Source organism: Crotalus tigris, unplaced genomic scaffold (assembly GCF_016545835.1).
Source record: "Crotalus tigris isolate CLP2741 ecotype Arizona unplaced genomic scaffold, ASM1654583v1 scf7180000017667.1391209, whole genome shotgun sequence".
NCBI classification, from domain to species: Eukaryota; Metazoa; Chordata; class Lepidosauria; order Squamata; family Viperidae; genus Crotalus; species Crotalus tigris.
In genome coordinates this window covers 1,063,333-1,090,504 of record NW_024096553.1, presented here as the reverse complement: position 1 = coordinate 1,090,504, position 27,172 = coordinate 1,063,333, and the positions used below count along the sequence as shown (strand labels likewise).

At 38.7% G+C, this 27,172-nt stretch overlaps 1 protein-coding gene across 1 annotated transcript in view; it reads left to right on the top strand.

Annotated features, from left to right (window-relative positions):
• Positions 1-25,798, top strand: part of TES (testin LIM domain protein) — a 37,737-nt gene extending 11,939 nt beyond the window's left edge. The window contains exons 3-7 of the mRNA XM_039337015.1: positions 1,810-2,062; positions 3,184-3,519; positions 6,840-7,055; positions 14,408-14,566; positions 21,935-25,798. Coding sequence (XP_039192949.1) covers positions 1,810-2,062; positions 3,184-3,519; positions 6,840-7,055; positions 14,408-14,566; positions 21,935-22,126 — 1,156 coding nt within the window. The 3' untranslated portion in view covers positions 22,127-25,798. The remainder of the gene's footprint in view (positions 1-1,809; positions 2,063-3,183; positions 3,520-6,839; positions 7,056-14,407; positions 14,567-21,934) is intronic.
• Positions 25,799-27,172: the final 1,374 nt, after the last annotated feature.

Below are 27,172 nucleotides of genomic sequence, written 5' to 3'. Positions count from 1 at the left end.
TCTACAAGCACACTGTGGATCCATGCAGTAAACTGAGGCATTTACAGGCACACAATTGGACATGTTTCAAGTTAGAGGGGGGGGGGGGTATATGATTTGCTTTAAAACCTACAGTTTAATATTTTTCCACTAGATGGGAGTATAACACTTGTTACCCTATATTTTTTGCTATGAATGTAGAAAAAAAAACACTTAGACTTCTTCATTTAGTTATAAGGAAAGTTCCTAACATACCAGTTGAGGAATTTAAATTACTGCTATGTGACTAATGATGTAAAAGGCCTTAAATCTGCATAATTGTGATCATCAAAAAATTCTTTTTGGATAAGTGTCCAATTTAGCATTCTAGGACCATACATGGCCAGCACTTCAGTGTTTTACAGATTTTGGAATCTTGGTTGCTGTTCACATCATAGAAAAAAGAATGTGAATAAAATCTTTATATTCTTGAACATTTTCAGAAATGTGGGGAGATTTGTGTTGTGCAGAAGAGACTCCAAATTGCTGTTAATAGTAAAAACATAAAAATATACCTGCTGGATCAGATTGGTTATGGTGATCAAACAGAACTTTGTGTGGTGACCACAAGCAGAAAGCAGAGGCAGATCTATATTCCACTGTTGTGTGCCTCTCATTATTGAAAGGGATACTGTCCCCAAATTAATGATAACAATTTAATCTCAGAATCAATAGTTTTGAATAGTCCTGTTTTGTCTTTGCCTTGGTATGTACTGACCTAAATTAAAATGATTATCAACCCAGTTCATTTTAAATGTTGCTGAAATGTAACTATTACTTTCTTAATTGTTTGGATATAAATTGGGAAACAGTGCATATCCTCTTTTGTATTTAAATATAATTTAGGAAAACTTATAGTTTAAAAATTGTAAATTGAGACAAAAATCAGTTAAGTGTGTTATAAAAACTAAGGATAGAGAAAATACAATAAAATTGGTAACTTTAAATTATAGAACAACAAACATCAAATGCTGTTTCATTCTTGCCTATACATAACTTTATTTATTTAACAAGTTTATATAACTGTTCAATTCACAAATAGCGTCTCTGTTAAAAATCCAGTATAACCCCCTGACCCCTCCCTTTAGCTACTTATTAACAACAGAACAAGTAAGAAACTCATACTACATCCCATAAGGGCAAGTTCTGAAATTTGGATGCTACTTAAAAGTACTTGTTAAGACTCATTAGATCAGGCATGTCAAACTCGCAACATCACATGACGTCACACGACATATCACAGCAATGGAGTTGGCGCGCTTTCAGCGTGATGCATCTGGCCCGCGGGCCGGCAGTTTGACATGCCTGCATTAGATGCTCATAGAAAAAATATCTGTGGTTCAGAGTTAAACTATTGAGTCTTAATGCTCTCTGAGCTTGGTTGTTTTCTTGCAGAAATTTCTTTACCCAACTAGATAAAATCTTCAGTGCTAGAATTAAAGTAAATCCTACACCCTTCTAGCACTGAAGATGTTACCTTTTGGGGTAATAAAATATCTGCAAGAAAACAATCAAGCTCAGAGAACATCATGGACTCCACCACTGATAAAACAAATAATAAGGCTTCCGGTAATAATAGGTAACTGAGAAACTTCTTTGGTTTTTCTGGACATTTGTTCATGGATTTTACTAAATAATAAATTTCAGCAGTAAAGAAAAGTGGAACTATATTTGTGATGATTGTATGTTATAATTACAGTTGGGATTCTGCTGGGCTGAATAAGTTCTACAAGACCAGTTCTATTTTCATGTATCTATGTTGTCTAAATTATGCTTCTCATTTGAACCTAGAAAAATATGTCGAAATTGCAAGTGTGGGCAAGAAGAACATGATGTTCTCACCAGTAATGAAGATGACCGCAAAGTGGGAAAGCTCTTTGAGGATACAAAGTATACAACTCTAATTGCAAAGCTGAAATCAGATGGTATCCCCATGTATAAGCGTAATGTAATGATACTGACTAATCCCATGACAGCCAAGAAGAATGTGTCCATCAATACAGTAACTTACGAATGGGCACCTCCTGTTCAGAATCAAACCTTGGTGAGATATCAGCTTATTATCATAAAGACTCATATGTTAATGAGGAATAATTATCCTTTCTGCTTATGGTGGAGTTGGAAGGAGACAAGCAAGTCAGGAATAGTCTCTTTTGGCAGGCAGAAAGTATATATAAGAAATGTAATATGCAAATGGCATAATTGTCTCAGCTACAATTCATGACTGAATGTGCAGATAAGAGGAATTTACTTTCCTGGTTTTCTTGTGCAAGTTTCTCTTCAAGCAGCGAGTGCAATTGGTTTGCAGCATGGACATAAGAAAAATAATGATGTTTGAGTGAGACTAAAAAGGAAGGGGAGGTGAGTTTGTGCTCATAATTAGGAGTAAGCATTACATTGGAGGCATCCCTGCCACTTAAGATGATTTATGAATCCTCAAACGAACCATTTTAAAATGACATTCCGAAATGGGACACCACACTGGGAAAAAACCCGTGAACCTATGTCATCACTTAAATGCTGAGGAAAAGCACTCAAGCATGCACATTTCTGTTACTGTATATGGTCAGAATAAATTCAGTATTGTCAACCAAAAGAAAAAGCTCCCTCTGTTTTATTAAATTATTCTTCTAGACGAGATAGTTGGGTAGCCTTGTTGGGATTTTTCTTTTTTCCTTTTAGTGCTTCAATCTTAAGTTTATATAACGTCATGCTGGGTGATCTAAAACAGAAGCACTTGTAAACCTTAAAGGATTAGGTTTTAGGGATTATTTAAGAAACACTGTGAAGATATTTGTTAGATTTGTTATACAGTATTTTGCTATTAGGAAAAATCTTATTTTGGGGGAGAAAATAATCCTTCTGTTGTCAGGAGACCAACAGCAAATCATAGTTAAGATAAAAACTAATTAATAGCTAAAAGTGTTCAGTGTTAGTACTGAGTGACAGTGGAGGAGAGCCACACTTTTATAACCTTAAATCTAAATTCTGGCTCTTTGTTTCAGGTGACTTAGCAACTCTATCTCCCCCCATCCACATCTTGTTCTCTGTTTCCCCTGAAGATGAGCAATTTCTACAGAGCACTCCTAATCTCCTTTCATTGTTTGTTTAGAAAGCTGGAATCTAATGGACCATTAATTTTAGCCCTCTTTCCTCACTCTTTAGGCGAGGCACTATATGCAGATGCTTCCAAAGGAGAAGCAGCCTGTGGCTGGCTCGGAAGGGGCTCAGTACCGCAAGAAACAATTGGCCAAGCAGCTGCCTGCTCATGATCAGGACCCTTCCAAATGCCATGAGCTAACACCTAATGAGGTGAAGCAGATGGAGCAATTTGTGAAGAAATACAAGACCGAGGCGCTGGGCGTGGGTGATGTCAAGCTTCCCAGTGAAGTGGAAGGGAAAGCCGAAGAGAAGAATGTCCTAAGTAATGGCAAGAAGGGAACCTCCACTACTGTAGGAGCCATGGAAGACAAACAGGCTGGTCAGAAAGGAACTCAATATGTAAGTGGTTGATGCATGTGTACATGAGTGTGCGTGTTCAGACAGCAGATCAAAGAAAATAAATTATTTGGAAGTTTATTCCCTCATAATGTGCTTCCTGTATTTGCAGCTTAAAGTATTATAATTTTGTCTCTTTTAAAAAAAGAAATGAAAGTTTTTGCTTGCATAAAATCCTATCCCTTTAGATCAGTGGTTCTCAACCTGTGGGTCGGGACCCCATTTGGGGTCGAACGACCATTTCACGGGGGTCGCCAAACCATGCTGTCTGCCATTTTTTTCCCTTTTCCCTAGCTGTTCTACTCCCTCTTGTTGGTGGCCACACCCACTTGGGGGTCACCACAACATGGGGAACTGTATTATGGGGTCATGGCATTAGAAAGGTTGAGAACCACTGCTTTAGATGTTATTATTTTAAGGGGGTTTTCTGCAAACTAAAATTGATAGAACAAAAATAAACACCTATGGTGACCAGGACTGGTGATTACTGATAGGAGAGGGATCCACAGAATCTGACAATTTCTACTACTGGTTAGACTTTAATGAAAAAAATGATCTTAAGAAATCATCTAGGCCAGCCCCAAGCTCAGTGCAAGGATCTTTCTTTTAATAAGTAACAGAGATGTAACAGTGTAAGATTTGTTTAAATACCATTAGGGGCATCCACCATATATTAGACAGCCTCAATTAAAAAAAAATTCAAAAGCTGAGCCAAAATATCCACTTCATAATTAGAATATCTTTTGGGCAGCAACAGAGAGCAATTCAACCATGCAGTGCTCTTACAATAATATTAATATAACATGCCCAACTGGAGATCTGCATAGAGATCAATATTTTGTCTTTTGCTGGTAAGCAAGCTATATTTAGATGAGAGACATTAGTTCCCCAAAGAGGTGTGCTGTATTATTTCTTTTTAAATATTTTTCAAGAGGAAAACTGATAACCCTGCAGGAAAACAAATCTCCCTAGAGGTGGATAGAGGAAACTGACCATTGAATAGAAGCCAACAAAAGAAAGCCATTCTTGTTTCCTCTTTTTCCCACTTAGTTTAAAAAGAAGGTGCTTTGGTACCACTTTAAAATTGAATTTACAACTTCCTCATTGTTTGTTTCAATCAATGAGTCATGAAAACAGACACACCAAAAAGCCAGTGTGCTATATAGATACAGAAGCAAATCCCCCCCTCAGTTTATTGATGCTCATGGGGAGAGTTTCTCAACCCAGCATTCCACATATGATTGAGGTGGGGGAAAATATGATGAAATTTTGATAACCTGAGATTTAGGCACTTTTCTCTTTCTCCAGAGTGGCCATAAAAAGCAGACTTCGAATATCTGTTTTATATATTATCATTTTCTGAAATCCAAACTGAGAAATAAAAAAGGCAAATAGTTGTAGCCTAGCGTAATGTTTTTTAGCTTGGCAACTTTAAGATATGTGGACTTCAACTCCCAGAATTCTCTAGCCAGCAAAGGTTGAGAAACACTGGTCCTAGTGCTTTTGTTTGAAAGTGTGTTCAACTTTAGGCGACAATAGGAAGTTTCCTGGAAGGCAGTGAACAATTTCAACTGTTTCAGGGACTTGTGCCAATCACATACTTCCGTAACTTTCCAAAGGTAGGAAATTCATGAAAGACCATCAGTTTATGGTCCATAGTATGTTCTTGTCACATATAATGATAAACAGGACTTCGTTTTTTAAAAAAAGTTGTTGTGTTCTAACTTTTCTTTGCAACCATATCAGGAAATATATTTCAACAATATTCTTATCTGTTGCTTATAAATGTTTTCTAATGTCTGAGTTCAAACTTTACAAAACTTGATTGTCAGTCTTTGGGGTCTTTGGACTCCTTGCTACATCTCAGGCTGATTTACAAATTAATTTAAAAGATCTATTCAACTAAAATATGAGCTAGAGCATAGATTAAAAAGAGCTTTGGAGTGTAATTAGATTACATGTATTGCTTCTAGGGCATTCTGGAATATTACCTTGTTACCAATACTTTGTGCTCCCACAATAACTCTGAGATATGATAGTTGACTTTCTCACATTTTTCATTAATCTAATCTGATAAATGGAATTTGCAAAAGGAGAATGGTTAGGAACTAATAGTCCATATATTCAGCTACAATTTCTAATATACCTTATGATTGGTCTGCTAGAGGTTGGAATTTGGATCGTAAGAGGAGCATAGAATTTCCTTCTCATGCTAAATCATGAACTATTCAGTAATTGAAGATTCATCACATATCCAGCCATCACCTTTAAGGCTGATTTAAGACTAGCAAATTTTCAAATCTCTTATATAAACATATATCAAAAGACCCAGTAGTTCAAGAAGAAAAAAACAGGAATCATCTACAACATATAGTGTAAAGACTCTATAACAGCTACTATGTAGGACAGGCAAGCAGAAGAGTGCTTCCATGAACACTAAGCAGCCACAAAACACGATGAAAACTCCTTAATTTCACAACACATGGACAATCTCAAGCATAGTTTCAACTAGAAAACTCTGAGATTCTATACCAAACTAAATCTTAAAATACTAGGGAATTCTTGGAAGCGTGGCCCTGAGATAAATAATCCATCAACGGGCACATGAAATCACATTTATACATCATTCAAAAGGAATTAAAAAAGTCTAAAAGAGACTCAAGAGACTAAAAATGACAAAAGCTAAAAAAAAAAAAGGGACAAGAAAGACCAGCAATTAAAACCCAGATAGGCAGGGATTTGCACCAGGATTGTTGTTGTTAGTTGCGAAGTCGTGTCCGACCCATCGCGACCCCATGGACAATGTTCCTCCAGGTCTTCCTGTCCTCTACCAGCACCAGGATTAAAACCAGACAAAGAAGCAGTAAGCAATATCCTAATCAAGAAACTATCAACTCAGACAAACAATCAAGCAGTAAACAATAGCCTAATCAAAGAACTGCCAAGGAGAAAAGAACTCCCTACTAATTCTGACAGGGCAAGCTACTGCATATGACCAAACCCCATTCTTTTCTAGCACAGAAGATGTTACTTTGCCAGATAATGAAACACCTGCAAGAAAACAACCCAACTCAGAGAGAACCAAGAACTCAATAGTTTATTTAGCTGTTACTGTATCTCCCAATTCGAATATCTTTTCCTTTTCACGTTTTGTGTGTTGTACTGATCTTTTATGCTTTTAATCTACTTACCATCCAGAGTTGTTCTGAATGGATTGCCTACATACTCTCCTACAAGTATGATTAAATGAATAAATAAATACCGTAATAGTTCAGTTCTCCAGTTAAGCAGACTCCAGTGTGATTTTTGTGGTTTCTTTGCAGTTCTGTTTCCGGTGCAATCAAAATATGAAAGAAGGTGATCCAGCTGTGTATGCTGAGCGGGCTGGATATGACAAACTCTGGCATCCTGCTTGCTTTGTCTGCTGCACCTGCAGTGAACTCCTGGTAGATATGATCTATTTCTGGAAAAATGGGAAACTCTATTGTGGCCGACACTACTGTGACAGTGAAAAACCTCGCTGTGCTGGATGTGATGAGGTGAGCAAGAGTCTTCCTAGTTGTTCTTTGGTGCCCAGAAGAAGTAATGACCCATGAGGCAAGAATCCCTTTTGCCTAGTTTTCTATCTCCTAAGATTGGCCACCAATGCCAGATATACTCTGGTCAGAATCTGAGTGTGATGGATCTGCTTAGCAATTCTAGCTTTTAACTTTGCCAAATTCTTTTTTTGTACAAAGAGAAAAAAAGTTAAAGATCTCCATGCAACTTTGAATTCCATTGGCAGATTAATTCCTTTGACTCTTGAAATAATTTAATTGGTTGACCTTAACTGCCATGTGTACAGACATGTTTCTGAGTTCAGAGGCATTCTTTTGGTACTACCAGCCAGTACTGAATAAAGTAGAAGATAAGGCATAGAAGCCAACATACAGAAGTTTGGATTCACCTGAATTTTGGATAATGGGGGATGAACTATTTTGCCCAGGAGAGGCTTTAGGAACATTCTTGATAGAACAGTCCTCATGGATCAGGCCAAGGTGCATTTTATTAGAGCATTTTTTCCCATTTCTAATATGTCCTTTTTAAAAAAATGTGGGGACCAGAAATTGCATGGTATTTCAGATGCAAATATGTAATAAGTTTCTTCATTGTCATTACAACATTCTCATTTTTATTTTTGCCTGCTTTTCTAAAGGATCCTAGCATGGAATTATATTTTTCCCCAGATTGCTGTATTCTGAGTTGACATTTTTCTTGAAATATCACAAGAATATTTTTCCTATTGGTTCTAAGTATAAAGTTATAGTTTTTGCCCTAATGTGTATTCCTTTGTGCTTACTTAAACTGAACAATGGATAATGGTTTAAACCAATTTTATAAAGTTAACTATGAATTCTTATCAGCTTACCCAAAATAAAAGTAAGACTGTGTAAGGACCCACCCCACTTTGCATCTTAAGAAGACAGAACTCTTGGAATAGCTCTTCCAACAGGAATCCTTTATTAAGAGAAAATGGTTGCAGGCATGCTAGACAGGACTTGGGGTTCAAGCTCTCCCATTCAAGGTTTTAAGGGGTTCCCCAGTAGTCCCACCCAATCAACCCCCCTTCCAGTGATAGTTTCAAGTATCACAATTCCATCCCCTTTCTTCTTCCGTCTGGATGGAGACTTCAGATAACTACATGAAAGGCAATTACTCTTCTTTGATATGTTAAAGCTTAGAGGCCACAATAAACACACATTCAGTCCTTTGAAGTGTGCTGAAGGAAGTGAGGGCCATAAAGCCCCTTTGCTCTCCCCCTTTTCTCCCTCTTATGGCAGAATCCAGAGAAGGCAGAATTGGGAGTTTCTATGTTTGATAATTAAAGATGAAATATAATTGGATTCTGACATCCGGCCCCTCTTAACAATAAGAGAGATCCACCTGAAAGAAAACACAAGTAAAAAATTTAGTTAGGCTTGTTAGGATACTCTGTGTGAAACTTCTTCAATAGCTTCGGGGCTCTGACGTGACGTTTATGGACCCACTCATTTTGTGAGGCAGGGAGGTGTTTCCAGGCAACTAGGTACTGAGTTGTTCCACGATATCTCCTAGAGTCAAGGATCTCTTTTATTTCGAAGTGTTGTTCCCCCTCCACCATGATTGGAGGTGGTGGGGGGGGGATTTTTGGCCGTAGAGGTGACTGATGCTCTCTTTTCAGCAAGCTGCAATGAAAAATTGGGTGTATTTGCCTGAGGTTTTTGGGTAATTCTAATTCTACTGTTACTGGATTTATGATCCTTTTAATTGGAAAAGGTCCTATATATTTTGGTCCAAGTTTTTTACAGGGCTGTAGGGACTTTAGGTATTTTGTAGATAAGTACACCATTTCTCCTATAATGAATGGTGTAGGCTCAACCCTTTTTTTATCGGCTTGTGCTTTGTATGCCCGCCTAGCTTCATCTAGTGATTTTCTGACTATTGGCCAGGTGTTTTGTAGGCTTTCCATCCATTCTTTCAGTGAAGGGATCGTTGGTTCTTTTGGGGTTAACTCTGGCATAGGGTTGAAACTTTGGCCGTTGGCTATTTGAAAAGGAGTGTAGCCTGTGCTGGAGTGGACTGCATTATTGTAGGCAACTTCTGCAAAAGGAAGTAAGTCCGTCCAATCACTCTGTTGGAAATTTAAAAAACATCTCAAATATTGCTCAAGTACCGACTGGCAGCGTTCCGCTTGTCCATCTGTCTGAGGGTGATGGCTAGATGTCAGTCCCTGAGTGGTCCCTAAGAGGGATAAAAATTCCTTCCAAAATGTAGACGTAAATTGCACTCCCCTATCAGAGATGATGCGTTGGGGTGCCCCGTGCAATCTGTAAATGTGCTGGATAAAAAGTTTTGCTAAGGCCTTTGCAGTGGGAATTTTTTGGCAAGGGATAAAGTGCACCTGTTTGGAAAATAGGTCCGTGACTGTCCAGATAACAGTATTCCCATTGCTTTCAGGCAATTCCACTATAAAATCCATGGCTATTTCCCTCCAGGGGGCTGAGGGACTTGCCACTGGTTGTAACAGCCCTGGCGATTTCCCTTGCAACCTCTTTGCTGATGCACAGGTTGGGCAGCTGGCAACATAACTTTCTATGTCCTTTTTTATTGATGGCCACCAAAATTGCCGTTTAATTAAGTGTAAAGTTTTTACAAATCCAAAATGCCCTGCTGATTTTGTGTCATGGCAAAGTTGCATGAAAGTTAGTCTTTGAGTTGTTGGTATATATAACTTTTCCCCTACCCAAGGCAATCCGTCTCTCATTGTGCACACATGTTTGTTTTTCTGGAACCAATCATCTGTTTCCAAACTTTTTCTGAATTCAATCCCAGTTTGGCTGTCCAGTTGTGGTTTTATTTTGGCTTGGGTTCTTGTGGTTACTGGCGCTGCCAGTTGTGATTCTGCCATTATTGGTCTAGAGTCTGTGGTTCGTGCGCTGTTATATTGGGGCATGCGAGATAGTGCATCTGCCAGGAAGTTCTTTCTTCCTGGTAAATGTTTGAGCTTAAATTGGAATTGGTGAAAATGCTGGGACCAGCGGGCTTGTTTGGGATTGAGTTTCCTGGAAGTTTTCAGGGCTTCTAAATTTTGTGATCAGTCCATACCTGGAAGGGGATTTTGTTGCCTTCCAGGAACTGTCGCCACGTGAGTAATGCCCAACGTATCCCATAAGCCTCCTTCTCCCATACGGGCCAGCGCTGTTCTGTTTCCGTGAGTTTCTTAGATGTATATGCACAGGGTTGCAATACTGCATCATCATTTTCTTGTAATAGCACAGCCCCCACTGCCACATCACTTGCATCTGCCTGTATTATGAAGGGCTTGTCCATATCTGGGTGCCTTAGTACTGGTTCGGCAGAAAAAAGTCTCTTTAGTCTCTCAAACGCTGCTTGGCACTCCATTGTCCATGTTAGTGGCTGGCTAGGTTTTACTGAGGATGTTCCCTTCGTTTTTAGTAAGTTGGTGAGGGGCAAGGCTATCTGTGCAAATGAGGGGATGAATTGGCGGTAAAAATTTGCAAAGCCCAGGAAACTTTGTAGTTGTTTTCTTGTGCGGGGTGGTGCCCATTCTAATACTGCTCTGACCTTCTCTGGGTCCATTTCAATGCCCTGTGGGGATATGCGATAGCCTAGGTAGTCTATCCTTTCCTGGTGGAATTCGCATTTTGAGAGTTTGGCATATAGGTGAGCGGCTCGCAGCTTCTTTAAAACCGCTCTGACAAGTTTGACGTGTTCTTCTTTTGTTTCGGTAAAGATAAGAATGTCGTCCAAGTAAACAAGGACCCCCTTAAACAGGTGCTCCCTTAGAACGTCATTGATTAATTGCATAAAGACTGCAGGGCCCCCTTGTAATCCAAATGGCAAGACTTTGAATTGATAGCACCCCATGGGGCAGTTAAATGCAGTCTTCCATTCGTCCCCTTCCTTGATTCTCACGCGATAGTAAGCTTCCCTTAAGTCTAGTTTAGAAAAAATTTTCCCTTTCGATAGGTGTGACAGCATGTCTTTCATGAGGGGCAGCGGGTATAGGTTGCTTTCACTGATTGTGTTCAGGGCCCTATAATCCACGCATAAACGTAAAGAGCCATCCTTCTTCTCTCTAAAAAGGACCGGGGCAGCCACTTTAGGCTTAGCTGGTTCAATGAAACCTCTCTCCAGGTTTTTTTTTATAAATCTTTCCATTTCCTCCTTCTCCTTTGGGCTCATGGAGTATAATCTGGGTTTCGGGAGTTTTGCCCCAGGCTTGAATTCAATGGTACAGTCTGTGGGTCGGTGGGGGGGAAGCTCATTCGCCCTCTCCTCACTGAAGACTTCAGCAAGGTCCCTATATTCCTCTGGTATTTCTGTTAATCTTTTTTCCTCTCCTATGGATGCTTTTTCTATTCTTGATTCTGGTAGCCTCTCTTGGGGTTTTAAGTCCATAGGGTCCCCCTTCGGGAATTTGATTTCTGTCGTCCTCCAATTTACCCAGGGGTTCCATTTTTTCAACCATTCCATCCCTAGAATCATTGGGCATTCCATACCTGGGGTCACCACAAACGTTAAGTCCTCTTCATGGTTGCCCAGGGAGAGGTGTATTGGCAGAGTGGCTAGGGTAGCTGGCACCCCCCCTGCTATGGATCCATCTAGCTGGCCAAATGAGATTGGTTGTTCCAGTCTCCTGGATGGGATGCCCAGATTCCCCACTAGTGTTGGGCTAATGAGGCAGCGGGTGCAGCCAGAGTCTATTAAGGCTTTCACCTTCACAGCTTCGGGCATGGGGGGGATTAATATAGTCACTGTTTTGAAGATGGGTGTGATGCGTCCACTTACCAGGGGTTCGCCTTCCGAGCTGTCATCTGAGGCATCCACCGTCCCTGTGGTGTAGGCTGGAGTTCTTTCCCCTTGGTGAGCAGAGGTGGGGTTTTCTGCAATTTCCATCATTTTCATGGCTGTTTCTTTTGGCTTAGCTGAATACCCTCTGGGTTTGTTGATTGGGGATCTGTCTGGGTTGTGCTGGGGGGCCTTTGAGCGGCATTCTACAGCTCGATGCCCTTCTCTTCCGCACTTGAAACACCCCATCTGCTTCTTGGCTGTATCCGATGATTTCACCGGTTGGTGTGTCAGCTCAGGCGGGGGGCGGCTCCATTGTTTTCCTCGGCGATGCCTCTTCAATATGTCGATCTCTGCTTCCTCTGCCAAGACGTACCATTCCTCAAGTCGATGTGGGTCTCCTCGGGGCAGGCAAGCATCATATAGATCATAGTTTAGTCCGTCTTTGAAACGGCCAAGGAGGATGTCTTCTGGCCAATTCAGTTTGCTGGCAATGGCTCGGAATTCTTGTGTATACTCAGCCACTGGGCGTTTGCCCTGCCTCATCGTTGTTATTCTTTCACGGGCTTTGCGATCAGCCAGGGGGTCTTCAAACCGTCTTCTCAACGAGGACATGAAACGGTTGAAGTTACTGAGTTCTGGGGCATTGGAGTCATGCAGGTTCACCACCCAATCTGCAGCTGGTCCATCCAGGGCAGATTGCACGATCCGGATGCGGGCTTTGTCGCTGGGGATGTCCTGCCCATATTCCTCCATGTAGCTGAGGACTTGGGTTAGGAAAAACCCCAAGCGTGTTGGCTCCCCTTTGAATTTCACCTCCAACGGTGGACGTCTTGGAATGGATCGGTGCCTCCATTGTGGGTGGTAGTGTCTTCCGTCCAGATTTCCATCTGTGGTCCGGTAGGGGGTGGGAGCTCCTGGATCAGTAAATGTCCCTGGGGTTGCAGGTTCCACGTCCCCCTCGGTGTCTCTCCCTTTGTGGCTCCAGGAACTGGGGCGGGCGTAGGGCTCAGGAATCTCCTCTCCTAGGGAGCTGAGAGTTCTCTTCATCAGGTCAATAGCTCTCTCTAGGATCCAGTCTGAGTACGGCATACAGCTTCCTCCCTCTTCACTTGCGTGCAGGGATTTCTCCATCTCCTGCTTCCATTCTGGTTGCTTGGTCCCCCGTCTCAGGGTCACTTTTCTTGATTCCTTTCCCCACTCGCTTTTCTTTCCAACGCCCATCGACCAGCGAGGCTTGTGGTCCTGTGTCTCCACCACTTCTTCTTCTGAGAAATCTGGCCTCTCGGATCCCAACATCTGGCAAGGTTCCAACTGGGTCAGCGGCTCTCTTTCCAGGGAGTTTTCTCCCTCTCTTGCTTCGTTGTCTGACATGGTAAATTTTTGCAAAATCCCCCGGCAAGGGTCTACCTTCCAGGTGGATTAATTTTGCAAGTCCTGTCTAATGTAAGGACCCACCCCACTTTGCATCTTAAGAAGACAGAACTCTTGGAATAGCTCTTCCAACAGGAATCCTTTATTAAGAGAAAATGGTTGCAGGCATGCTAGACAGGACTTGGGGTTCAAGCTCTCCCATTCAAGGTTTTAAGGGGTTCCCCAGTAGTCCCACCCAATCAACCCCCCTTCCAGTGATAGTTTCAAGTATCACAATTCCATCCCCTTTCTTCTTCCGTCTGGATGGAGACTTCAGATAACTACATGAAAGGCAATTACTCTTCTTTGATATGTTAAAGCTTAGAGGCCACAATAAACACACATTCAGTCCTTTGAAGTGTGCTGAAGGAAGTGAGGGCCATAAAGCCCCTTTGCTCTCCCCCTTTTCTCCCTCTTATGGCAGAATCCAGAGAAGGCAGAATTGGGAGTTTCTATGTTTGATAATTAAAGATGAAATATAATTGGATTCTGACAGACTGTTTATTTAGACATATTAGGCTTCATAGATAAATTCCATAACTACAATGCACTCATTATAAACAGTAGCCTTAAAAAGGCCCTGAATTTCTTTTCTAAGCTTATCTCAGTATAATGTTATTTTTAATTGAGAACTACTCTGTAAATCAGAAAACTCTTAAATAAACTTGTCCTAGTTATAACACTTAGTCCAGGTGTTCTTCACTTCAGACTGATGTGTGCCTCTCTCTTCTGTTACACACTGTTTTGCCATACAGATGGTATGGCTGATAAATTAATTATCCTAGTATCATTCAGTGAGAATTACATTCTGTAAGATCAATTCAATGCATCAGTTGCACATGGCAATTCAAATGACACATTATAATTTCCAGAAATGTTTAGCATTAACCAGAGCTACAGTTTTCTACTGCTATATAAAAATAATTTGTTGTTAACTGAAATTGAAATGAGAAGGATGGCTATTCTTCATTTTCATTTTTTTAAAAGGGACCCTAAAAAGTTTTATTTAAAAATCCTGTCTATTAAATAGAACAAACTAATACCACACCATGACATGTAGGAAGCAATTCTTAGTACATGTGCTGTGGTAGAAGAAAATAATTGTGCAAGTATATTAATGTGAACCTGGTAACTGTCTTTCCTCTAGCTTATTTTCAACAATGAGTATACACAAGCTGAAGGTCAAAACTGGCATCTGAAGCATTTCTGCTGCTTTGATTGTGACTGTGTCTTGGCTGGAGAAATCTACGTCATGGTTAATGAAAAGCCCATCTGCAAACCCTGTTATGTGAAGAATCATGCTGTGGTAAGAAAATCTAGCTTTGCCTGGAATATATAACTACTGTGTAAAGTTACATATTTAAGTGAACTTTCACAAATCTTGTTTCATGAATAGTTCCTTGAAAGACCATTTTCCAGGAGAAAAATAAGAGACAATACAATCTTACACATTGTAAATCGTACTATTAATAAGATAATGCAATAATACAGTATGTAACAACTACTAGCTGATTCCCAATCTTCCTTTTTAGATTTTTGAGAAAGTGATGGTGATTGTAAAGGTTATCAGGACCTTTTTCATTCAGGATTCAGAATGGGAATTCTGGGCATGAGCAGAAATTGCACTGATCACCCTAATGGTTGGCCTATATCCGATGTTTGATATAGGAGGGTACTCCTTCTGGTCCTTTTAGATTTTTTGATAGCCTTGGCTATTGTCACTCATGTTTGCCTCCAAGACTGCCTGCAACTGTTGAGAGTCAGTATCTGCAAGTTTTGAGAATCAGAGGCATTCTTTTAAAGTACTTCAATTCCTTCCTATTCAACCTCTATATCAGTGGTTCTCAACCTGTGGGTTGGGACCCCATTTGGGGTCGAATGACCATTTCACAGGGGTCGCCAAACAAGGCTGTCCGCCATTTTTTCCCCTTTTCTTTGGCCACACCCCTGGCACCTGGTGATGTATAAGTGGTTGGGGGTCACCACAACATGGGGAACTGTATTATGGGGTCGCAGCATTAGAAAGGTTGAGAACCACTGTTCTATATGAAGCTGTTAAATAAGTTCATATTTCAGTTCAGCTTATAGGACCTTCCCTAATGACACCCAAACATCATCATTCTAAGTTAGGTGGGAATTCAGTAGAAATGCTGGCATGGTGTGTCAATAGAAATTCTCAGTCATCCAAGTCATAGTTATCCCAAAGGTGCTTTTTCACGAGGCAACTGAACTTTCTTTGTTTTCCTTGAAGACATTTTGCTTCTCATCCAAGAGCTGAAGAAGCTTCTTGAATGAGAAGTGAAACATCTTCAAAGAAAAACAAGAAAGTCCAGTTGCTTGTGAAAAAAGCACTTTTGGGCTGGCATGGTGTCAAAAACAAGACTTACTCCAGCAGCATATAAGATTGAACTATTATAGAATAGAGTACGTGCTCTAACATCAGCAATATGATTATTAATTTCAAGCTGTCTTTGTATGGTGGTTTGAGCACAGCTTTGAAATCAGGAGGGGTATGGTTCAGTAGTAAGGCATGTGTTTTGCACTTGGGCGGTCCCAAGTTCAATTTCTAGGTAGAGTTGGAAAAACTCCTGCCTGAAATCCCTAAGAACCGCTAATTCGCAAATATTGATGATTTTGGACCATTGGTCTGACACAGTATGAGTTGTTCCACAGTAGTTAAGGACTGGTCTAGGATCAAGAATATTGAATCCTAAGGTGGCCTTCAGCTATGAAAAAACTTTGGGGCATTTATTTTCTTAGTCCAGCCTACTCTCACAGACTTGCCATTACAATAATAAAAATGAAGGAAGACCCCATTAGCTCCTGGAGGAAAGATGGCATATAAATCAAGAGAACTTCCTGTGTTCTATATGGGAGCATCTGTGCAAGTAAATACTACAAAAATGCAGAGGAGGATAGACAAGTTGAACCGCAATGGTCTTCCGTGACTACTAAAACTCTTTCTGAACACAGTTCCTGAAAATCAGAACATAGTTTTTCCAGATAGGAAATGAGAGAAAATTGTAGTATATACAATTATATATATATAATCCTTCAAGTGAAATTAGTATAGGGTGGGAAACCAAATCTCCAGCCACAAGCCAAGAAAATCAGAAAATTCCATGCTCTTAACTTACTGTTGCTCACTTTGCATCATTATTGCATGCCCTATGGTCCTCTCCCAGAAATGTTAGGTATGGTAGTATCTTAGTATGGTGAATAAAGAATTGTCTTATTGTCTAAAACAGGCACGCTGGCTGAGGAATTCTGGAACTTGAAGTCCACAAGTCATAAAAGGGCCAGGTTCGAAGACCCCTGGTCTAAAATATTGTATCTGTTTGTGAAGCAGAAATAATACAAGATACCTGGTTTCTCACTTCCTTTATTCTCAGAGATTGAAAATATAGTTTAACACTGACTCTTTCTCTTTAGCTGCTCCTGTTGGTGAATGAGAAAAGGGAGATGGTTAATCTGCATTTGTAAATGTTAAACCAGAATTCTGAGCAATTCCGATCTGTTCTTATAGTGTAAATGTGACCATCATAATGTAATTTATTATTCCAAAAGGTAAAATTGAATATATATAGGTAAGCATCAGAGAACCTTGAAGATGGACTTCCAGTTCCGGATTGCGGCGCTCCTAGTCGCATGAGGAGATTCGTCTCCTCGTCAGCTAGCTTCCCTCCACCAGTAGACCCTTATGCAGGTGTAAAGTTGCCCTGGAGGGTGCGACTTCTGTTGAAGAGGCTTTGCTCGGCTGTGGAGGAGCAGTGGCTCCTCCAGCTGTCTGGGCCATCTCTGAGGGCCGATGGAGAAGAAGATCGGCCAGTAAAATGGCCGATCACCTAGCCGCTAGAAACCGCAAGTCAAAGAACAGCTAAGCTTGAAAACCCACCGTGGTGAATCTGGGTGAGATTTTTCTTTCTTTCTTTCTTTCTTTTTTTTTTTTTTTGCCTGTAAGAGCCCTGTTGGAATTATTTCCCTGGCTTGGAAAAGCAGCTTCTACATGTTGGGGAAGAAAGGCGAACAAAAGAATAGAACAAAATTTTAAAGACTGTTTTGGGGTACTGAAAATTTTTTTTCCTAAGAATTGTACTATCTGTCTATGCTGTCGTTCTTTTTTTTTTTTTTTTTTTTTTTGAGCGGTATTATTATCTTATATTGGAAGAATATTTCTTGCTCCACTTTTTCCTTAAAAAATAGAAAAAAGGGAAAAAATGACTCTTGAAAAAGATTTCTTAGCTTACTGAGGACATCTACTGGTTAAAAGCTAATATTGTAATTGTTGACTATTTGGAGATGAGATGGTTTTGGCCTTCAAACTGTTTTTTAAGAGAAAGATAACTTGATGCAGCTGAACAATTTTTAAAATGGAGCCGCATTCACATTTAAATTGTAAACTTATTCTGGAAAAGATCTATGAGGCTAAAGAAGAAATATGTGCTACAATGAAATAGTTTACTACAGAATTAAGAGCCAGAATCTCTCCTTTAAACTTCAAAATTGACTTTCAGACTACATCTGATTACTCTATAAAACAGATTACACAAGAAGAGGACTTAACTGAGAATAAAGAGAAATTGACTTCGCTTTATAAGCAGTTCACCTATAGTGTTGAGGACCAGAAAAAGCAAAGACTGAGACTTGATATGTTAAAGCAACAAGACTTTATGGTTAAGAGAAACAGAGAGCCAATGCAGAGGCCAAGATGGTTTTCACTGATCCAGATGATACTACAAGCAATAAAGAGAGACTTATCATCTGGAAGGGAAGCTCTGCTATGGAAACCTACCTGGCATAAGAAGAAGCCCAGAATAATACTGAAAAGAAGTGAAATTTAAAATTTTATGTAATGGATTAAAGGCAATCTAGAATCATGGATTGATTTAAGGACTAAGATTATGAGCTAGATGTAAGAGAAACAGGCAACTAATGGAAGATATATAAGGTTTATTTATATGAAAATTATTATTTTTAATAAGATGATTTATTTGTTTGATGCCCAATGGATTGAAATGATTTAAGGTTTGATATTATCTTGTCAGCTTAAAGAGATTGATTGATGGATTAGGTGTGTCTAGGATAGATCAATATTTTAGCTTAAAAAGGAGATATTTTTAGGTAATGGATTAAAGATAATCTAGAATTATGGGTTGATTTAAGGATTAAGATTGTGAGTTAGAAGTAAGAGAAAAAGAGGTGATTAATGGAATATGTATTAAATTGATTAAGAATGTGTTTTTTTTAGGACAATAGGTTTACTTGTAAGAAAATTATTATGTAATCTTGAGCTAATCTAATGATGATTTGTTTGTTTGATAACATGGATGTTATTAGTTATGACAATTAATTGGATGAAATTTGAATTCTGTCTAATGGATTGAAATGATTTAAGGTCTGATTTTCTTCTGTCAGCTAAAAGAGAGTGATTAATTGATGGTTTAGATACGTATAGGATATATTAATATTTTATTTTAATTAAGGGATATTAGGGAAGAAGAAATAAATAAGATTTATGATAAAATTAAGAAACTAGAACATATTTGGAAGGGATACCCAAATTGATAATGTTTGTACTTAAAGTTAATTTGATTATGGTAGTGTAAATTTATAAAGCTTTAAAAACAAGTATAGGTTGAATAAATTTAAGCTAGAATTGGACTATTTTAGATAAATTATGTTACTTAAGGGAAAAAGAGAGGGAATACTTGATGTATTGATTGAATTATGTATATACGTTTTGTCTTTGGATGTTTGACTACCTTAACACCATAGTGTGTCTTGAGCACTTTGTCTTAAAAATTTAAAAAAACAATAAAATTTGTTTAAAATAAATAAATAATGTAATTTATTATTCCAAAAGGTAAAATTGAATATATATAGCTAAGCATCAGAGAACCTTGAAGATGAAGTTCTTATTCCCACTTAGTTACTTAGAAGTAAACACTATTGAATTCAGGGTTGAATTCAATCGCTTTGTTGTGATAGCTCTGACAAGAATGGATTGTTGATTGTTCATTTAAGTGTTGTGATCTACTGAGAAATAGGTTTTATTGCATTTTGTGATGTTTTCATCTAGATAATCCCACAAAATATTAGAATTGTATCTTAATATTCAGTTTATATTTTTTGTCAGCTGTAATAATTTTAAATGTTTTAAATCTTGCCAAATATTCCATCTTGTGGTTAGGTATTATCCACTATGACTCAACTGTACCTGCTCAGATTTTATATTAAGGAACTCATAGGTCCATATGCAACTATAGAATAGGCATGTCAGTTTGCACAAGCAAAAGTTTCTTTGAAGAACTGAGCAAAGCAGCTATTTCCATAAGCAAAAAAACTGCTCTATATACAATGTAATCTTGAATAGAATTTATCTCAGTGAGACATTAAGCTATTGCTACATTTAGAATTGCTTTAAATGTTACAGTAAGAACAAGTGAGCATGTGAAAGAAACAGGAAGATCAGGGAATAATAATGTCTAGCACATAAATGTTCAGCTTTGAAGGATGGATGATCACAAGAATATAAGATATTATATTGATGAATTGCAAGTATTTGAACATTGAATTTCCAGGGAGACTTCAGATTTTTGCTTTTTAGTCTGCTATTTAATCCTGATGTGTATACAATTATTGTGATATTTATTTTTATGTTACAGTTTTGTGGATTGTATTTTGGTGAACTGCTTTGAGTCAGCTATGCTGCAACATCTTAAAAGCCACAGCAATGAATGAATCCCAGACAAAGCACAAACTAAACATTGAATAACACTATATATGCAGGGCTAGAAAAGGGTGTATCATGTGTGTAGAGAAACAGCCGAGTCCTCTGCTGCCTGCACAGAATTCTTAGCTATGTCTATTGTTGGCTTACAAAATTCTTGTACTATAAAATAAATTGGAGGCAAAGAGATAAAAATTAATATAGACTATGGGAGTGAAAATTTGAAAAGGGAAGTAACCATTCTAATCTCACAGTTATTTCATTCCTCAAAGACTTTTGGAAACAGCCAGTCATGAATAAGTTTCCTACATATATATCTTCAGGGAAGGGACCAATTTCATCTCCATGAGCAACCTGTTCTTGCTGAAAATTTATGGCATACCTTCTTTGTCTTCATACTTTATAGGCAAGTTCTACAGTGAATAATTGGGTCCTAAGCTATAAAGGGCTTTAAAGATTATATCCAGCATCTTGAATTGGCTGTCAGTGCAACTCCTACACTGTAGTAACAGATTAATGTGGTAGAAATAGGTTTGGCTTATTGACAAAAGGGCAGCTGCATTCTACATCCAGAGAATCTTCAAACATACATTGCAGTATTTGAATAAAGTTTTAACAAGGATATGAGTGTCATGACAAGCACTCATCTATTCCAGAAAAGACTGAAACTGGTACATCCACTGAAATTGGGCAAAGGACTTATTAGCCATGGCCTGTTCTTCATGCAATAGCCATTAATCCAGGCTAATGTAAAGCTGTCCTTTCAGAGGGAGCATCCTGAAGCAGCCAGCTTCTGAATTAATAGGTACTCTATCTATCAGCTATCCTAAGCTGATATTACCAATGCAGGCTCTCAAAAGCCTCCAGGCATCTGTTCTTTCACCTAGGATTGTCATGTATCATGTACAGTAGAGGTTGAACAAAATGAGGAAAGGGCTGAGTCCTGGGAGCTCATATGGGGATGCGCAGTCTTGATCTTCATTCCCAAACAATGACTGGAGTTAGGAAGGAAGGAGCAACATTATAAGACATTCTCCCATTACCAACTCTTTCAAGTGACCCAGCAGAATGCAATAGCTGATAGAATCAGATGCTGAAGTATCTAAAACAGTGGTTCTCAACCTGTGGGTCGGGACCCCATTTGGGGTCGAATGACCATTTCACGGGGGTCGCCAAACAATGCAGTCCACCATTTTTTTCCCTCTTTTCCTTAGCTGTGCTACTCCCTTTTATTCTATTGGCTTTTGAAAGCCAATAGAATAGACTCTCTTGAATAGAGTCTAATTCTATTGGCTTTCAAAAGGCAATAGGAATTGTCCAGGCTATCTCTGCCCTGCTGAGCCCGCCAAAAGCCCCATTCTGCAAATGGTGCTGCACCAGTTGAGTAGTCCTCGACTTACGACCGGTTGGGGGTCGCAGCATTAAAAAGGTTGAGAACCACTGATCTAAAAGGACAAGGAGGAACACAGAATTCTCATAATGGATCATTACAGGAGTGATCAGTGCAGTATCCATCATTCTTATTATTTTGTTCTAAATAATGCTGATTAAAAATTATGCACTCCACATTTGAGCTTCCATCCTAGCTAAGAAGCCATCCTTTGTGGTTTAACTTTCTTTGAATTAAAATACCACAGATTGTATGATCACCCATAACTTTCAAATCCTGCATTAAAGTTAGGTGTGAACTAGATTATTCTCGTATAGAATAAGACTCCTAAAATGGATTTAAGGTGGTATGAGGGGTATTGTTGCACGGGGGAAGAACCAATATGCTAAAAATGCACATGCATTTAAGTGTATTGCAAGTAATAAGATCACTGGCATTTTGTGGCATAGATCTAGAAAGGTTGACTAATTTCAACCAGTCAGTTATGAATATTTTGATCTTTGTTACCTTCCAAACTTTGAAAGAAATGAATATTGATTTCCTTTACTCCCCAGGTCTGCCAAGGCTGCCACAATGCTATTGACCCTGAAGTTCAACGTGTAAGTTACAACAACTTCAACTGGCATGCTACCACAGAGTGTTTTCTGTGCTCCTGTTGCAGCAAGTGTCTGATTGGCCAGAAGTTCATGCCAGTAGAAGGAATGGTTTTCTGCTCAGTGGAGTGCAAGAAAAAGATGATGTCCTAATGGGAAGGAAACCAAACTGTGAAACCAAGTTTTGCCTTATTTCAAAGTCCTCTGCATGTCTACTGTATTGGGGGATTTTTAACAAAATCAAAATTATTAAATGGTAAAATCCAAAGATTTTTGTATTACTAGCTTGATTGCTTATGACTTTAGTTCTTAGGCGTTTCTCTGTGCTCTTGATTTCTTGTTGCAAGATGTTTCTCAAGATAGGGACTTCAATGTAGTCATATCCTTCAAAAATGTTCTATAAAAGGATATAGAACCTCAGGCCATTAACACTGGGCTGCATTTTCCATGATGAATGTTGTTGGCCATGAGAATGAATCCTGATGAGAGTTGTGATGAGGAAGACCATTGGCTTTGTACTCTTGTCCTATAGTCCTTAGGTTTTTCTCCTATATTTGACATTATACAGATTCTTCAATAACAAAATATTGATTGGGTATGTTGTAAACCTTATACCTTATACTGGCATTTTCCAACCTAATGCATTCAAATGTGCTTTGTTATAATTCCCACACTTGCCAGCTAATAAAATACACCAATAGTGTACTTATAGTGTGAGTCTCATACTGAATTATACTGATTTAGACTCCATGAATATATGCACACATAAGCTGAGCACCTAGAACTCCATTTATTGCAACTCCCTGTATGTGCCATTATAGCATAGTGTAGGAATTACACTTTTGATATTTTTATTTGCTCAGGGGTTTTTTTAAAGGGTGACATAACATTCAAAAACTGAACCCTTTGCCTTTAGAGTATTATAATACAGTAAGGTATGTGATAGTGGCAAATATCTGTAGCTCGGGTGTAGGATGAAAATGAATGTTCATTCATCAAGCTTGTAGTTTGGTTTCTGGATGTTTTGTTACCAGGCTAGGCAGTGGTGGACTTCAAATACCCGAACAACCAGTTCTCTGTGTGCATGCTACTTCCAGAAATCTGTTCTGGGCCTGGGCCTCCGAGGCCCAGAATGGTCTTCCAGAAGTGGCATCCATGCACTTCCAATGGGCTGTTCTGGGCCTGGGAGGCCTCCCCAGTTCAGAACAGAGTTCTGGAAGCGGAGTCCATGCACTTTCCGCAGTCCGTTCTGGGCCTTGCAAAAAAGGATAGGGCTTCAGCCGGTTCACTGAAGTTAACAAAAAATTAGCTACTGGTTCTACCAAACTGGTGCAAACCAGCTGAATCCCACCACTGAGGTTAGGTAACATCTTCAGGGGGTAGTTTTTGCGTGGTGGTTGGCTGTGTGGTGCATTGTGGTTTGAGAGCTGTGAGTTGGAATACAAATTCTTTTGGATAGCCATTACAGAGAAAGACTGAAGATGTTACCTAGCCTGGTAACGAAATGTTTGGAAACCAACCCACAAGGTCAGATAACAAACCTCCTCCTTCACAATAAGGTATACAGTAGATACTTGCATCAGAAGGGAGCAGCCTTCAAGCATAATTCAGATGATTTTTTAAAAAGTCTTTTAGCTCTCATTACCGCAACAGATTGTACAGCATTTACCAATTCTGGCTGATGCTGAAAAACATTAAGCAGCACCAAATGTAATTAGTATTTATGTTAGCGACAATGATAAAGTTCTAGGACTGTTGGCTGGACATGGACATAGAAGAAAAATATCCTAGAAAAAGGAAAAGGCCAGCTATAATTTTGACAAGAAAACAATCTGTATTTATCTATTATTCCAGTGCTTCAGAGCTGAAGGAAAAATGGTGCTTCAGAGTACATATGGACATGCATATCTCTAGACCTGGGTTCTCATTCACCCTCAAACAGAGAAGCAGTTGAGCTTGACTTGAAAGTGTCTTAATTTAGTTTTCAATGGGCTTTGGGGACAAAAGTCTTGACATTTGTCATTATTTTTCAATATTTACTTAAGAACACATTTTGCTCTTTGGGGTTAGAATGTGAATCTGTAGGAGCTGGATATAAATATGCATTAGTCTTTTCATCCTGTTTTTTCAGGAGGTTGGATTTATTGTAGAATGTGGCCAGTTTACCTTGGGCAATGTAAAACCTTTGATATTAGGGACCCAATTGCCTTTTGTCCTCCAGATAAATGATTTAATTTTTTGTAATCAACATAACAGCAAATCCAGGATTCTGAAATTTTCATTAGCACAAGCTCTTTATTTGTCTTGTTTTTTTATCGCAACATTCTTAAAATATCAAAAGATGTAATTAATTCCATGAGCAATGAGGACATGGGCTGTACAATTCCAATAAACTTTTGAAAGTACAAAAAAACCAAAACTGCTCTGTTATGCTTTGCAATAGCTCTGGGTTTGCTACTTCCCCTTATACTGATTTGCTGAATCAAGTTGGATCAAAAAAGCCATTTGGACGACCTTCATTCATGTAAAGTGTAAATTGCCTCTGAAGCTGGAATAGAGGCTATGTTTGTTGGACAACCCCAAGTTCTCAGATCCTTTTTTCTCTTCATGTATTGTAAGGGGTATTGTTTTCAATGTGATGTTTCTTATATGCAAGCTTGTTCTCTTCTGATTTAAAATTCTGCTTGAACAAATCCACTTGAGTGAAGATGGCTTCCAATTGCTAATGCTTGCCCAGTCAAGAGACCCAAATATAAGATATAGCAAGCATATCTCTGTCCTCTCTTCATATATTCTAGAACCTATTCAGTCAAATATTAATATGCATAAATGGGAAGCTAGTCTTTGCCAAACAGCCAACGTCCTACATACTTTATTTCTAGAGATGCCCCTGGACTTGATCTGCAAAGCAAATACTGACTACTGGGGTTTGGGAGGCATGTGCCTGTCTGCCAAAAACAAACCTTGGGAACTTTTAAGACATGTGCACTTCCAGCCCCAGAATTCCCAAGCCAGCATGGGGAATTTTGGGAGTGGAAGTCCACACATCTTAAATTTGCCAAGGCTGGGAAACCCTAGTCTAGAATAAAGCATATGCATGTGTGTATACAGCCACAGAGAGGAAGACTGCCAGGTTGTAGGGAGCATGTAAGGGGGTAGAAGAAAGAGTGAGGAGTAACCTTACCAATTTGCCTTCTAATCAATTATATCTTCATCATGGGAATTATTTTGTATATGGACATACTTTCTCAAGAATTTGAACTGGCAGCAGCTGTAATATATTCTAAGATGTTCAAATCTGATGCAGAAAAATCAAACACTCCTGAACTTGTTTTTGATGAAAGCACCAGAAATTGAAGTGAGTAAACCAAGAAGTTACCTCATTTCATATCTGTTCAGCCAATGTCTCATTTGATATTCTTTTGAGCAGTGGAAACTTATTGACAACTTGGAATGTATTGAAAATGAACTTAATAACTGAACCACTGTTTTGCATACAAAAAATTTTCAGGTTTAATATCCTAGTAGGATTGGTCAGTTCCTTTATGTGATATCCTGGAGAGCAGCTGTCAGTTTGTATGGGAAATATGACTCAGTTTGATCACTGGGCTGACTCAGAGCTATGTACCAAGCTTTGGTTTCGTGTGATGTAATAAGTAGCATGCCAAATGTAGAAAGATATACACAAAAGATTGCATTGGGGGAAACGGGTAGAAGGTTGGCTTTGTAAACCTTATAAATTTATTTAGTTCAGTTCTTCTAAGATTAGGAACTCTGTATGCATATAAGAAGTGCTCACAAATAAAATATATTGCCGGAATTACATTTTCCTAGTTTTAGATTGCGTGTTTTATTTTCTGCCTTGGCCACTGTAATGAGCATGCTATTCCAGAAGAGGGTGATGTGTTCAAAGATTTAAAAAGAACTTGTTAAATTGAAATTTATACTTTTTACTTTGATGTTTTAAAAAAGACCAGCCTCTTTCCTTTTTCATAACTCTAGACTCTTAATAATAACTGCCTAAATAAGTCCTCCCATAGACTTATAACATATCTGTTGAAGTTTTATAATAACTATATTAATTATATTAGTTATATTATAACTATTATATTAATATTAACTATATTATATGAATAATATTAAGTAGTTGTAAATCAGATATCTGTTTAAAATTCAGTGATTTTAGTATGTACTGTATATAATCTAAGCTTTGATTTGAGTCTATAAAGATTCAGTTTAAAAATTTCAATAGGTTATAATAGAAATTCACCACAATTTCTACAGCTAATTTACTTTTTTTCACATAACAGGAAAGAAAGTAGCAGGTATAACAGTCCCTTTATATCAGGGGTTCTCAACCTTGGCAACTTTAAGACTTGTGGACTTCAACTCCCAGAATTCCTCAGCAAAGCAAAGCTGGCTGAGGAATTCTGGGAGTTGAAGTCCACAAGTCTTAAAGTTGCCAAGGTTGAGAACCCCTGCTTTATATGGTATTAGTACTGCGAAGTTTCAGCTGGATATCTTCAACAGTTTCACCACAATATTTTTTGGTATTATTACCTTGCATCTCTTAATGTGAAGATGATTTTGCATATTAGCTAAAAAAAAAACTAAATGTCTCTCATACCTAAAGTTATAGCAGATGGCAAAAAATGAATGCTAATTCCATAGTGTTGTATTTATTCTGCAGTAAATACATCTATGTACAGACATAGATGTCTTATACAAATAATCAGTGTGTGTCTAAATCATTGTTTCTCGGACTTGGCAATGTTAAGATGCATGGTCTTCAACTCCCAGAATTCCCCAGCCAGCAATGCTCCCCTACCAAGGTTGAGAAACAGTAATCTAAATCAAGGCTGTAAAATCAGAATTTCCAGGGATCCCTTAATGTAGTGCCAAAGCTCTCCAGAAACTACCCCCAACTGTAATTTATAATATACTTAAACAGTGATTAGTGAATTCATGGAAAGTAAGGCTATTGACTTCAACCTAATTTTATCTTTGCTTTTGTCCTGAATACATTTTTTTAGAGTTTAACCCCAAAGGCCAAATGTGAGTCCCACTCTTAAAAAAGATGTATTCCTGTTGTAGATGCATTTATTTATGTCATTTATTTCCTGACTCAACCCAAGCAGACTCTAAGACAGAGATCCCTAATCCCGGTCCATGAACCAGTACCGGACCGCGGCATGCCAG